A 15,388-nucleotide genomic window follows, 5' to 3' on the forward strand; every position below is an offset into this window, starting at 1 on the left:
GTTTGTGATCAACTGACCACAAATCGGAGGGTTCAACAGAACTAACAAATACAAGCGTTGCTGCTACATGAACTCGTTGTGAGCCATGCTGCTGTACTACTCTGAAGCCACCGCTTAAAGTCACGGCAATGACTATTCAAAACAGAGAGTACTTGGACCAAAGTTCTTCCTAAAAGAGCTATTTGGAAAGGCTGAGGGAACATCAGTACACAGACACGTACAAATCCTGTGTTTTGCAAAGGTCTTCCATTCTGTGTGCAGTTCTTGTCCCCCATCTTGACAAGGAAAGATGGAAAAGGGATCAGAGAAGAGCAACAAAGGTTTCACCAGGTTCTGAAACATCTTCCATTCAAGGAATAACTAAATCAGCCAGAGCTCTGCCATCTGAAGGAGACTGGGATGATGCATGCTAAAAGAGATGAGGGAATCTCTTCCAACCTAACTACTAGAGGACATCACATGAAACTAGAGAAATCAAAGTTCAAAACAAAAGAAAGAAGTGGGATGCAGTGGACCTATGGAGCCTCTTGCCTAAGGGTGTTAATGGATGCTAGAAATTAATCTGGGATAAAGCAGAGATGGCTATAGACCTAGAAGAGAAATTCACTGAGGTTAACTAAATAGAGAAAACTACTTCTAGTTGAGATAGTCATTCAGCTGAAAGACCTGGAGGTTCAGAGCCTACACACAGGAAGACTGAGAAATACTTGCTTCCTTCTCCACTTGCAGCACTGTGTGCAGCTCTGGTGTTCCCAACATAAGAAGGACATGGAGCTGTTGGAGCAAGGCCAGAGGAGGCCACAAGGATGCTCAGGGGCTGGAGCACCTCCCGTATGGAGACAGGCTGAGAACATTGGGGCTGTTCAGCCTGGAGAAGAGAAGCTGTGTGGAGACCTCAGAGCAGCTTCCAGTGTCTGAAGGGGGCTACAAGGATGCTGGAGAGGGACTCTTCATCAGGGACTGTAGCGATAGGACAAGGGGTGATGGGTTCAAACTGAAACAGGGGAAGTTCAGGTTAGATCTAAGGCAGAAGTTCTTTCCCATGAGGGTGCTGAGGCGCTATCACAGGTTGCCCAATAAGTGGTAAGTGCTCCATCATCCCTGGCAGTGTTCAAGGTCAGGCTGGACAAAGCCTTAGGTGACATGGTCTAGTGTGAGGTGTCCCTGCCCATGGCAGGGGGGTTGGAACTGGACGATCTTGAGGTTCTTTCCAACCCAAACCATTCTGCGATTCTATTCTAACCTTTCCTAGGCTCATGCTTACAGTTACTGTTGCTGCTGCTGTTGTACCCTAGACTAAACAAGCTTTTAGTCTGACCCAAGCACTGCTGCTCTCGTGTTTTTACACTTGTTCAGAGTATGTTTTACAATTCTGACAGGAAAAAAAAATTAAAATGGCACAAATATGGTCAAAAAGTGCTGTTTAGCTTTGTTTTGCTTCTAAATTTAGGCCATTTCCAGTCAAACTTGAAATGTCCCTTCATGGGAAATGTGAATGTGGGATGACTCCCACAGCAGCAGACAGAATATGTAATGCCATGGATCTACACAGTAATCTCAACCTCCTGAACGGCTTTTCAGCCTTGCAGGTTCCTTCCATGGGTTCAAATCTGCCATTTCCAGAAAACTGTAAAAATACTTATTATAGAATCCTAGAATAGTCCATAGAATAAGGTTTGGGTTGAAAAGAACCTTCAAAGCTCTTCTAGTCCAACCGCCAAACTATCAGCTTTCCAAACCTATAAAGAGAATATCACTATTAAAAAATGGACAAAGTAAAATCCAGATTGTGTTGTAGATGATCCTCAAGCATCTTGCATCACATGGTGGCAAATACTTGGAGCTCATGAAGATGACTTGCCCCCTGGAATTGTTCCTAAAGAACAATCTGCAGTAAGAAGGCGGGCTTACTTTAAAAGATAACAAGAAGAAAGGTCTGTGGTGCAGCAGCACCACCAAAACACCCCCACAAGAGAGAAGCAATAAATCAAAGGTAATTAAACGCCAGCTATGAAAGACAACAGGTTTTGTATTTGTTACTCATTTGAGTCCTTTCGGCTTGTTTTCACTTCCTAAATTTCATGCTGATTAAAAGACCTTGAGAAAAGACATCACTAAAATTGCTCCTCCTGCTTCAAAAGAAAGCAAAATAGGAATAGTTTTCTTGCAGCAGTGACCAGCCGAGGATACAGCTGAAGTCAGGTCTCTAGGGAGAACTAAAAGCTCTTCATTGTAACAGCTGATTTTGGACAAAAAAAGAACACAAGCGATCAAGCATAAGGAGCTTCTGCTTGTTTGCTTTTTACAACTATGCCCACCAAGCTAAGCATAGGTTTCTCTTGAGAGAAAGAAGACCTTTCTTTAAAGCACTGTTTTTCAATCAAAGCAAACACTTCTGCAAGATCTAGATCTCCAACAGGAACTGAAGTCAGCTGCACCACATTACACTAATGGAATGCAGTGTATGCCACAGGAATGCCACAGTCTCTTTCTCTCCCAAACCATATCCCCTTGTTTTGTGTAGCAACACCACATGAGAATTGCTCAAACATCCTCAGTTACCTGAAGAAGGGCCAGGAGCATAGTAGATCACATCAACAGTTACTCAGAGACGTTACTCAGCAGAGTGGAAAGGAAAGCCACTGAGTACATTATAGTCAGAAAGCTGACTCAGTTTTATCCCAGCTTCAAGTAATGCCACATGTTCATAGAATCATAGAATGTTCCCTCCTGATTATCCAAAACAAAGTCACCTACTTGAAGGAATGGCTTTTGCACACAATTCTTTGCTCATACACTAGAATTTATCCATGTGAAAATGAAAATTAATCAGAATTATCATTGTGAAACGATTGGTAAAGGGGAAACCCCCCAAATTCATGACTTGGCTCTTGAGCCATCATTTAAACCAGTGCAAATGGTAGCCAAAATAAACTGTGAGCTGCTTTTTCGGCTACATGACTAAAAATCCCACTGCTGTTACCACTCCAAATTCCTGGTTGTGGTTTCTTTCATTTTCTGTATCCTAACATAGAGCTGCTTACTACTGCATAGGTGAGATCATTTTTACACACACTAGCACAATCAACTAGTTACTATAAGCTCAATGGGCACCACAATTTCATCACAAATGTGGCTCTTAGATGAAAGAAGCAGAACAAATCCTCTGAATAGAGCACCTGAAAGGAAACTGGGTCAACTTGTCATTCTGTTATGGTTAAGCAATTGTTCAGTACTAAATTGCTCAGCAGTTCAATTCAATGGGATTGAAGTGGGTTCTTAGATTTAAGCACCCAATTAAACGGCTTTACTGAAAACAGGCCTTCCACTAAAATACCCAGGAAAACACTTCTGAATGAGCAGTTCACAAAGTAATGCATACTTAGTTAAGTCAGGTTTTAGCACTACTTTACAACTACTTTGGAGTTATAACTACTTTCTTTTGTTAAGGGAGGAGGGGTATTGACACTGTTTAATTGGCAGTCTCCCACGTTATCAACTAGCATTACAGATAAACGAATTGAATTGAACTGATGGGCAGCCCTCATCCCTGCTCCCCACTATACCTACACACACACTGTGGCTGCTTCTGCTTGCCAGTGCCTAGTGCGCCAGCTGCGGGAACAACAGCAGCAGTAAATTCACCGTACAAAAGAGAAGTTTTCTGCTTCTTTAGCTCCATGAAGCAATTTGCTACAAGGATCAGATGGGCTCTACAGCTGTTGCAAGCTGGAACAGCAGGAACAAGCAGACTCTGTCATGGGAGGACAACAGCAGCAGATAGGATAGCTCTGCTGTTCCCCATCACCTGGGGGCAGGGGCTGCTGCTGCAGTGAGCAGCCTTCCCCTTGTGCTGCTGTGTAGGTGAGAACTGAACAACTCTACTGTGTGGCTGCTGCCTGGTGCTACACTCCTGTGGCTTCATGAACACTACAACCAGAACATAACAGGTGGTGGAAATGGGATCCCTGCAAGAGCAGGAACCACCCTTTTCAGAGACAGACTGTACTTATGTTATTTTGAAGCAAGCAGGAAATTGCATTCTATCCCAGGGTGCTCATTCAGGAATGGGGCTGATTTAGGAAGCTGCTTACCAGCCATTATCCATATTCACATCCGTAACTAATGCAGAGAGGGCAGATCCAGGGAAGCTGCTGGTCTGTGAAGTTCCTACTCATACAGCTTCCTCAAACCTGTGTGGAAGCAGCAGCTAGCAGCATTGCAGAGAACACTGCACTGGCGAATTCATTGGGACTGAAAATAAAGGTGCAGGGGGGAATCCTAAATGTGAGTTATTTCACCGTTTGGTTCACCATGTAACCTCATGAACAGTTAACTTGTGCAACAGAAGGGATCCCAAGGGCAGCTGCAAACTCCTTCAACTGGAGGACAGATAATCAAGTGACAAAGAAGGGCTGCTTGGCCCTTGTGTCTTAGCTCTGAAATTCACCCAAATGAGATTCCTGATGTTTCCTAACGGTCCAAAATAAACTCCCCAAAGGCCCAACTTTTGAATCTGTTCTTGGAGGAAAAGAAAGAAAAAGGTAAGATAAGCAGTGTCACAGCCAAATGAAACCAGGACATTCAGCATCATCGCATAGATATTTCTACATGTAACCCCTGCGAGCACAGAGGTCAGCAGGAATCCCCTGGAGAAGGTCCTTAGTTTAAGTCATATTTATTCCATATGTGAGCAAGAACCAAAGAAAAGAATCTTATTCGTACTAGAAATATTTACTTGTTTCATTTAGCCTGTCCACACTCTTCCAGCTGGGTAACGCAGAGAGCTTGCGCTCCTTCTGCTTCCTCAAGTGGCCTTTTTGCTGCCTCCAAAGGGCCTCAGTCACAGATGACGCAGGGTCGAGTCCTTTACTGGGCATATCTTCACTAGCCAGGGAGAACGCAGACTGAGACCTCTGTGGGAATAAAAGCCAAAAAGCATAATGTAAAGATAGAAATAATAACTTATCAACCTCTTTAGCATAATTGAGTATTCAGTTACACATGGAAGGGGGGATCTGCTGGCACGCGTAGGTAGAATTTAATGTGCTCAAAAGAATTGTTTCAGCACTAGATTGCTTATTTACATGCATTTGTGATGCGATGCAAGGAGGCAGGAAACTGTTTATACCACCATGGACCAGATGGAAAGAAATAATTAAGGTGAAGCTGTTAGGAATGTGCTTGGTGAGGACTGGTATCTAACTGCTTCGACTCAAGCTAGCCAGAAAGAGATCCCATCGTGGTGAGACACGATGATCTATTGTTGGCTCAACAGCCCATCTGCTGTAACAATCTGCAGAAGTTAAAAATGACAAGATAAAGCAAACAAACAGCCTGTTCCCCAGAAACACATTATTTTAACGCAGAATTCCTTTGTTTGCTAGGACATATGGATAACACAGTATGCTGGGCATATCTATTTATCTCTAAGAGGGCGACATTTCAAGGTATATTACTGGTGGGGTTGTTACTGAGCCCTGACTGAGGGAAAGATGCTTTCCTTTGGATCTACATAAGTAGTTATGGCTGAGGCACCTGGGTCTATTACAGAAGTCACATTTAAATCTGACCAGCTTTAAGAAGCTTTTTCCCCATAACCTCTTTATGAGTCAAAACCTCAGTCTTGGCCTTCATAACAAAGTTGGTAAAAGACTGCCTGCACGGGCCAGAGTTTCATTAAGAAATATGCTTTCAAATGGCTCAACTTCTTTCTGCAGGCCAAGTTGGCACTCTCAAATCTGATCTTCAAATTATGTGTTATAAATTATTAACTAAACCTGTTAATGCCAACAGGGCCAGTCTTTGCCTGCAGCAGAGCCCTGCCTTGCACTGGTGCAGATGAGGAAAAGGATAACTTCAGCTACTTCTTTGAAGTCCATTCCATTCCCAGGGCAGCACAAGCATTGCTGGGAGTCCCGCTGGCTTGAAAGCAGCACCTACACCACTTTACTGGCCGCTCTTCCATCTGAAATGCTCCTGTGTGGGACCATGTGCTATGCCAGAAGATTTAATTAACTTCAGATCTTCCTGCCTCCTTGGCTCAGCAGTGTAATTTCATAGCAGACTCAGTAAAGAGAAGCACCATTAAGCACTGGGGTTTAGTTTGGCTTTTGAACTCCGCAGGAAAGCCAGAATTACTGCCCTAGAATCAAATCTTCCTGTAACTACAATGACCACATTACGTGGCTAATCCTGCCCATGCAAAGACACAGGTCCTAATGTGATGCATTGGAGTCTTTCCTTTCAAATTCAGTGATGCGAACTACTAACAGTAAGCTCATAGTACTGTATGATTTTATCATAGGGAATCTTTTAAATGAGTCACTTTTACAAACCAACTACATTCAAGTGTGCATTTGGGTTGTTTCAAACCTCAAAATAGATCTTCACCTGATCAAGACCATCCAAACCCTCCTTAACCCTCTAAAAGGGTTATTAATCTAATACAAACAGGTACATAAATTGTTTTGCTATAGGAAGTTGTTTGTTAACTTGGATTTCATCCTAGGATATATGGACAACATAAGCGATCCCACCACAAATTTGGAGCCCAAACTATTCACTTCTTTGTAAGCCAGAATTACTGAACTTCCCATCCTTCCAATCAATTGGGTCCAGTTCATGTCTGCCATCTGATATCTGATATCATCCTCTGATATCTTTGTATGCAAGTTGTTATGTACTGAAACCAGCAAGTTGTTAGCGGTGTCATGTTTTCACAGTACCAAGACTATTCCCTCAGGGCACATTCCTTTCCCACTTATATGGCAAACACATAGAGATAAGAGATGCTGAAGAACCCAGAAGAAGGGATATCCTACAGTTTAACCACTAGTACCTCTTTTCCCTTATTACTTAAATAACTGAATCATTAGGAGAAGAAAAACCGCAGGAAAACCTTAAGTAGTTTGTGTAATAAAAACCTGGGTTCAGAGAATGAAAAGAACATGTTTTTTCTCATGTAAAATCTGTCGATTTGACAACTTTCCTCGTGTTTTGTTTAAATGGCAGCTTTTTTGCCTGTGTAGTCACTGCTTCATAAACATCACGGTAAAGGCTACAGCCCAGGGATGCAGTGTCTGCACTTAGCTCCCAGCTCACCTGAGAGAGCAGGCTAGCCCTGACAACACAGAACTTGGCATGGCCTACAAAACCCAGGGAAGGAGCTCAGTGACCCGTGCTTCCACAGGAATGCTGCTCCCAGCACTGCCGGAGCAATTTGAAGCTAGTTCAGGTGCATCTATACTACAGAATTTGGGTGGCAAAACACTGGCACAGGTTGCCCAGAGAGATGATGGATGAACCATCTCTGGAGACATTCAAGGCCAGGCTGGATGTGGTTCTGGGCAACCTGATCTAGTTCAAGATGTCCCTGCTCATTGCAGGGGACTGGACCAGATGAGCTTTGAAGGTCCCTTCCAACCCAAACCATTCTATGGTTGTGTGTCTCAGAAGGACTAGAAGATGCACAATAGCTTGAAAGGTTTAAAAAGGAGAAGATGAGCATGAAGGGCCTGATGGACAAACAGCAGTGAAAACCAAGGAAGCACAGAAAAGAAAGTAAAGAGTCCATGTGCTATAGCAGCTTAGGCTCTCAAATAAGCTTATCCAAACAAGCTGATCTAAACCACGCCGAAACTTTTAGGTCAGGTCAGAGGAAAATAGGTCTCCACAGTTTCTATCAACTCAGTGGAGAGCAGGAAACTGGTATTAGGCAGGAACTACTGCTAATTCTTGGGAAAATCCCTCCAAATGCAGCAAGGAGAAAAGATTTTGGTACCTCCAAAGCTTGGCTTGAGGCCATCCTCAGCAATTGTCTACACGTTATGTGGATTTCTAATGAAATCTATCTTGGACTGATCTCTTAGAAGTACCACCACTTCTCACTGGATAGGGTTCAACGTCAGAAGGCTCATGGAGACAAAAGCAATACCAAGCTAAAACAGCTTGGCTGGACCCCTGCATTCAGCTCCTGACAAAGGGTGAAATGATGCTCTCTTGTATCAGGAGGGATTTAAATGCTCAAGAAGTGACAGCGTTCTAATAAGCCCAAATGAAAAAGAATCAATGGAAGTAGAAGATTAGGTTATTTCCTGTTCCGAAAGTTAGTTTTAGATAGGGACAGCAGGGCACACAGAATTGTGCTTTACAGAGACAGGTATGGGTGGAAAGAAAGTGTAAGAATTCACCCCTGAGGGCAGTTCAAATGACTGGTAACAGCGATAACGACACAAAACAGGAATGTCAATAGCCAAGCCCAGTGTACAAACAGGACAGAAGCATATATCCTGCCATGAGAACAGATCAGTCGACATTAGTGGAAACTGGCCATTTTTTCAGAGCACAAAAGCAAATGTTTGCGCACAAGTTTACCTCCAAGCAGTTACCAGCCTGACTGATGACTCTATCTGAAAAGCAAATGACTTGGATACTTCCCTTTGCTGCTTTTGCAATTAAAAGCAAACTAGACAGGTAGTTATTTGGTGTGAGGTTACACTGCAAGAACTCTAAACAGCTATAGCATGGGCTTCAGCAGAGGCTACAAACCTATGTACACTCCTGGCTGTGCTGCTGACTTCACTGCAGCACTTACCTTTGGCTGGCAGCACAAGCTCCATCCCTGGCAGTGTTCAAGGCCAGGCTGGACAGAGCCTTGGGCAACCTGCTCTAGTGTAAGGTGTCCCTGCCCATGGCAGGCGGTTGGAAATGGATGATCTTAAGGTCCTTTCCAACCCAAACCAGTTTGGGATTCTATGATTCTATGATTTGTGCCTCCCTTGCACAAAGAGGTCCCAGCCTATCTGTAGATCCATAGGGAGTACTTTTCCCTTGTGGATATTTGCATAAGAAACAAAACACCGAACGTAAGGGAACAGGATTGAGAAGCCTGCTTGTGGGCTGGTGCTCCACGGCATTTCCCTGTGTGCGTACACAGGGAAGTCCTGGAGGAAAGGCCAGCTACCCAAATCAGCTCTTGGATCAGTCTGCATCGCAACAAGGGATCTTTACTGCCCAAATGGAGGAGCCATGGCCCTGAATCTTCACCAGCTGCCTACAGACTAGGACAGCAACAAGATTTCAGGGCAAAAGAACTAACCCAGTCTATTTTCCAGAAGCATCCCAATCATAGAGCAGCCTGAATATGATTTTCAAGAGAAGGCAGGAATGTGGGAGCTTTGGTCCTGATTTATAAGACACGAAAGCTTAAGAAGACCCAACCCTCCCAGGTACAGACACAGGCACCTTTTCAACCAGAAATTCTGGTTCCTCAACAGAAGAAACCCTGTCAGCCTGGTGCTATTTTGGGTGTATTTACTTGTGATTAATTACAAGGCTGCCCTGTATGTTCGCAGTCAGACACTAAAGTAGCGCCACTGCTGTTCTGCAATGAGTGAGGACATCAGCAGATGGCACTGCAGCCCAACATGTCATGGGTACGGTCACGGCACACCGGATTGCTGAGCAGCACAGCACAGCCTGCAAAACACAGTTACGGTATCGACAGGCACCCTCAAACGCTTGAGTTGGATGAGTTCCCCACTGAATCCTGCCTGCTGGCATCTGCTGTGAGATGCTGGTTTCTAAAGAAATACAAGACACATTATTATTCTCTTTTCTTCATCCCTCTTCAGGGGATTTCTGCTGCATGAATGGATGAAAAGAACAGCCTTCATCTTGTACTGGGCCAGCACTAGAAGGAATCGTTTTTGCATAGAACTATAGAATAGTTAAGGTTGGAAAGGACCTTAAGATCATCCTGTTCCAACCCCCTGCCATGGGCAGGGACACCTCACACTAAACCATGCCACCCAAGGCTCTGTCCAACCTGGCCTTCAACACCGCCAGGGATGAAGCATTCCCTGGGCAACCCATTCCAGTGCCTCACCACCCTCTCAGTAAAGAATTTCTTCCTTATATCCAAACTGAACTTCCCCTGTTTAAGTTTTAACCCGTTATCCCTTGTCCTATCGCTACAGTCCCTGATGAAGAGTCCCTCCCCAGCATCCTTATAAGCCCCCTTCAGACACTGGAAGCTGCTATGAGGTCTCCACGCAGCTTCTCTTCTTCAGGCTGAACAGCCCCAATGTTCTCAGCCTGTCTCCATACAGGAGGTGCTCCAACCCCTGATCATCCTCGTGGCCTCCTCTGGACTTGTTCCAACAGCTCCATGTCCTTTTTATGTTGAGGACACCAGAACTGCACACAATGCTCCAAGTGAGGTCTCACGAGAGCAGAGCAGAGGGGCAGGATCACCTCCCTCAACCTGCTGCTCACGCTGCTTTTGATGCAGCCCCGGATACACAGTCCTGTTTCATTGCTGGCTGGTGAAGACAAGAAAAAGAGTATGGGGTTTCTGAAGATTAAAGACTGAAGGAGTGGATAAAAGGTAATCACATGCACTCGCTCCTATTACTCAATAAATACTCCATCTTCTGTCTATAAAAACATACAAGCTCATGATTCTGAACACCGAATAAAGAAAACCCAAATGAGGAACCAAAAGCGAGAACAACTTTTTACAAAACACACTTGTGAATATTCAGTCTAATGCTGATAATCTATGGATTCTTTACCCTGAATAACTCTCTCATATGTACGCATATTGTTTAGAGAGACAAGATACAGATTCTGCTCTACATCCTCCCTCAGAAGGTGAAGGAGGATGGGGAATTCCTCTTTCTTCTAAAGAGAAGCCCAAATGCTAATTCAAAATAGGTCCTAAAAGCAACCGACTGAACTCCAGAAAGGATATTCTGGATTCCCCATGTTTTTCTCCTCACTTCCCTCCTATTTCATCCTATTTTTTCAGTCTGGTTTAACCAGTAAAACTGTAGTTCATCCTACCCTTATTTAGAGTAGATTTTCTTCTAGGGAAGCAGCCTAGAACTGACAGCAAAACACAGGTGACTTGATGCAACCTTATCCATCCCCTCTTCTCACCCACAAGTTCTATAGCCATACTAGCAGTGCAGCAGAAACACTCTGTGAATGCAATTAATACACAGACAGAACCAACACGTCCCACCCACCTGAGCAAATACAGTCGCAATCCCTAAGCATCACCACCACATGCATCCTTTGCTAAGTAAGCTCCCACACCAGGAAGAGACAGCATGAGCCTGGGAATGGTGCCACTCTACCACAGCCTATTTATCCCTGGAAGTGATTTTTGCTCTGCTCAAATGTATGCAGTCCAGACATTTAGCAGTGCGAGTGAAATACCAAGGGTTTCAAGCATCTGTTCCTTAGTTAATCCTTTATGTTAACAACCCCATGGCTTCTGAAAAAGGGCAAGACCAGGCAGATGAATAGATTTTCATACTGAGCTGAAAGAAAACTCCCTCCTTCATGCCCTGACCCAAACCGTGGTTAGAATCTCCCAGCCATCAGGGCAAATCCATGAATAGCAGGCTGGGAGAAAGCAGAGAGGGCTGCTCCCTCTCCTGCGAAAACCTTAGAGCATCTCTCCTTCCAGGGTCGGCACAAGCTGGCTTGCTGTTCACTACTGACACAGACAAAGCCTGGCTGCACTGGATGCTTTGCCATCCTTCTATTGGCCTCTCAGACAGCCGATCCCCCTAAAAGCATTGGTCCTTTAAGAGGAGTACAAAACTAATGCTCAGTTCATCAAGAGGATGAACTGTGCAGCTGCGTCTCAACATACAGAGCCACACCTGGCTTTGGTTCAGTTTGGATTAGCTGACCTTGAGGATTCAGAGATGGGCTGCAACGAGGAGAGGCAGGCAGGAGGTTATTCCCCAGCAAACCCATTGCTGCTGAGGATGCAATCAGCTCTACCCATCACCACATAGAAGTATAATGCATAGTGTTTGAGGGACTTCCCTCCTTCCCCCAAATAATAAGCAGGCCCCACATGTGATAATGCTATTGCTTTGGTTGCAATAATAAGGGATATTTAAATATTGGTTCCAGAATATAAGCATCCATTTATGGCACTTATGGGGCTAACCATTTAGGAAAGTGCTAGGAGCATAAAATACCATAGTTCAATTAATGTAATGGATTTATGTGAACAAGCCTATAGAAGTTTGTGGTAAATCAGTTACTGGGTGCTTAGGAGTAGAGGACAGATGTACCAATGCAACTGTAATCTAAGTAGTACCTTTACAAGGTACCCTTATTCCTTTAGCTGTTAGTGTTCCTCTCATGTTTCCCCATGGCCAACTCTTTTTCCCTCCTCCCTAACCTGGAATATTCAATTACATCTCTTAAAAAACCCCCACCAAAACCCAAACACGGGAGATGCTTCCCAGTTGTGTCACACCTTCCATGTGAAGATCCTGAGAGCTCAGCCAGCATCCAGTTATGACAGTATTACCCTATTATTTACATATGAGACAGCTGAGCAACTGCAAAGGCCAGATCCCTGGGTCTGCTGTAGGACATCATGATTCTAAGTCACTACTAGCGTACCCCACCGGCAGAATGCATGTGTATAAAGGTGAATGGAAGGAGGGGAGCTGGCATTTTGGTCTCCAGTCTAACTGGAGCCTCACACACAAACTCACTTCTTGGGGGCTTTTTCAAGACAATGCTCTTTCCGAACACGATTATTCCTTTTTCTCACTAATTTCTAGGTTGCTCAGTGCCCTGCACAGCCTTTCATGTGCTGTGCTGACCCTCATCTACAAAGCTGTGCTCAGCAGAGCGCTCACCCATCAGCAAGAATCACTGTACCACCTACTCAAACGCCCACTTGACAGAAGAAGCCTGAAGTGTTCTGTGTTTATTTGCTTCTCGCTGTGACAATATGCACCCTGGTTTCATCTAAAAAGGAAGTAAGAAAGTCAGATTTGTCAGGCAGCCCAGCTCTGAGCATCACAGGGTTGAAGTCAGACCTTCAAGCTTTGTGATACCCAACAGTACGTTACAATAGCATCTTGAAAATGAGATAAAACAAAATAAAGTGGAGAGAACAATTCATGACCTAAACTATTTGCAAAAGAACATTGCAGAATGACCGCTCTTCTCTGTTCTCTCTTCTACTCCATTTCATGTCTTAAAACCTATCTTGCTTTGCTGGCAGTAAGTGCAATACAGCTGAATTTAGGCCTTCATGGGCTTGATCATATACCCAGCATCCAAAACTGTCTTCTTGGATGGCTGTCAAGTGCATGAATAGTATTATGAAACAAAAAAACCCAGTAATCTTCTGCTAGAGATACATCTCAACCAAACTCACACTACACAAGCAAGTTCAAAAGGATAATGCTGTCAATCACCTTTTACTCGTTATTTGGCCACCTGAAGCCTTAAAGTGTGGCACTAATTGCTGAGTGAGAATTGGAAAAGCACTTGTATCCTTCTGCTGCAGTGGAAGGAGGAAAAGCAGCCCCATTACTATGGACGGGACTGTCTCGACCTGAAATCCAGATTACTTTTGCAGCGAGAGTACAATGTTACACCTGCAAAGTCAGCAGATGACAGTAAGATTTGTAACCTGGAATGTACTTAGAGATAGTTTGATCTTCTCATAATAAATATTAATGGAAAATGACCCATCATTTGCTGAACTACCAAGTGCTTTTCCATTCAAGGTGCACTGTTCTCTCCCATTCCGTGCAGAGAAGGTAGCGCTGCAGTTGGCTTCTTCTGGAAGGAAAAAAGACATTAAATTACCCATCAGGATCCGGCTGACGGGCTTCATGCCTGCCTCATTGCAAGTAGGTCTCAGCAACAGACTTTGTGACACCTTCGGATCCCAGCTCATGGATAAAAGCTAAAAGCTCCATCTTCCCTATGACATGACACATTATCAATTAGACGTATTTCTGATACACAGCTGTTGACAGGGAAGAAGTGATGTCAGCTGGTGTCAACTTCCTACAGTGTTGTGCCTCCCTTGTGTGAAATAGCTCTGCCACTGTCTTGTAGGACAGGATTCCTCCTCAAAAAGGTTTTCAAAGACTGGTTTCAGACAAACCTACAAAGGTAAAGAGAAGCTGCAGAGCCCCAGGGGTTTCCAAGGCAGTGCTGGACCTCAGGCATGCGGAGCCCTCCTTCTCTTCAGAACAAATCAAAGGAGAACAGAAAGAACAAATAAACCACTGTCAATGCACTGTGGATCTTATAATGAGCTTAACCAGTAAATTTCTGCTTCCTCTGAGGTGCACCATAATGTGTATTTAATGAAATCCTCCTTTTCCCTATATCCCTAGCTGGTTTATGCACTATAAATTATGGATGAGCTGCTGTTTAGATATGCAATCTTTCAGCTGTAAAATAAAGACCACTAATACAGCACTCAGAACGCACCAGGATGCCTGCATTCCATCAATGTTTGGATGGGATACAATATGCCAAGCGGTTGTTCGCTCTCACTGGCAGTGATCTATGGGGGTAAATGGACTGAGAAAGCAGAGAAGCATCCTCCCACTGCTCTAAGCTCCTCCTATCCCAACTTTGTACAGCCTTTGCTTATTGGTAATGAGGAACAGAAGGTGCCATCCATCTCTTTTTGTGGGATAGGGAAATAAAATATTCAACCTTGTATCACTATTTTTAGCATGGGCAAAGGGACCTCAAAGAATTCTAAGAGGGGAAGGAAAGGAAATGAGAGTATCTATAGTTACTACCACACCACAGCACTGCAGTTAAACAACCAGCAATATTGTGTGTGTGTGTGTTCCTTAATACGAAGACCAGTAGGTTCTGCTCCAGTCAAGCAGGTCTCATGCAGCTGGTCCCCTGGCACCGTGCTGCCCCCAGCTTACACAGCCCAAGTTCCCTGCATGCAGCATTTACTACATGCTACAAAGAGGCAGTTTTAACTTATTTAACGATGATTTCAAAGCAAGTGATTTTGGATGAGCAGGGAGGTAATGCAGGGCTTCCAGAGCCCATTGGATGCTTCTGGTTGATACAGATGAGCTGCACATAGAGATTAAAAGAAAAATTGCCTGGCAGGTATAACCACACAGCCATAGCTGGGATTATTACAGCTCCCACTGTAATCAAATGCAATGCAGTAACAAACACGGGTTTCTAAAGGCCAGTGTTAAAGCATGCAACTGCCATAAGTAACTGTATGCTGCTAGCTTTACTGTGCTAGAGAAACCACACGTGTTATCTTCTACACATAAGACAGATAAATTTCCAGTTCCAAATGATGAAATCCTACCTGCCTTAAGATCTGCTATCCTTACCTCCCTTTCCTCTGCATGTCTATCTTCATCGTGTTTCTTGTTCCCTTTCATTTAATCTACCCTGCTTCTTCTTGCTTCAAGTACTAATCTATTTGCCAGGTGTCATGGCAAATGGTCAAATTCAGTCTTGTTTCTTAACGCACCATGGGATGGCAATTGAACCAAACAGTGACAAATGTGATGACAGACCCAATAAAGAGGTAGGAGAATCCTTACGA

At 44.1% G+C, this 15,388-nt stretch overlaps 1 protein-coding gene across 1 annotated transcript in view; it reads right to left on the bottom strand.

The window, feature by feature from the left end:
- MYRIP (myosin VIIA and Rab interacting protein) overlaps positions 1-15,388 on the bottom strand; it is a gene marked incomplete at both ends in the record, with an annotated part of 178,112 nt that overhangs the window by 28,269 nt on the left and 134,455 nt on the right. Inside the window, one exon of the mRNA XM_080610525.1 lies at positions 4,739-4,916. Coding sequence (XP_080466651.1) covers positions 4,739-4,916 — 178 coding nt within the window. The remainder of the gene's footprint in view (positions 1-4,738; positions 4,917-15,388) is intronic.

This window comes from Psittacula echo (assembly GCF_963264785.1).
Source record: "Psittacula echo genome assembly, chromosome: 2".
Lineage (NCBI taxonomy): Eukaryota > Metazoa > Chordata > Aves > Psittaciformes > Psittacidae > Psittacula > Psittacula echo.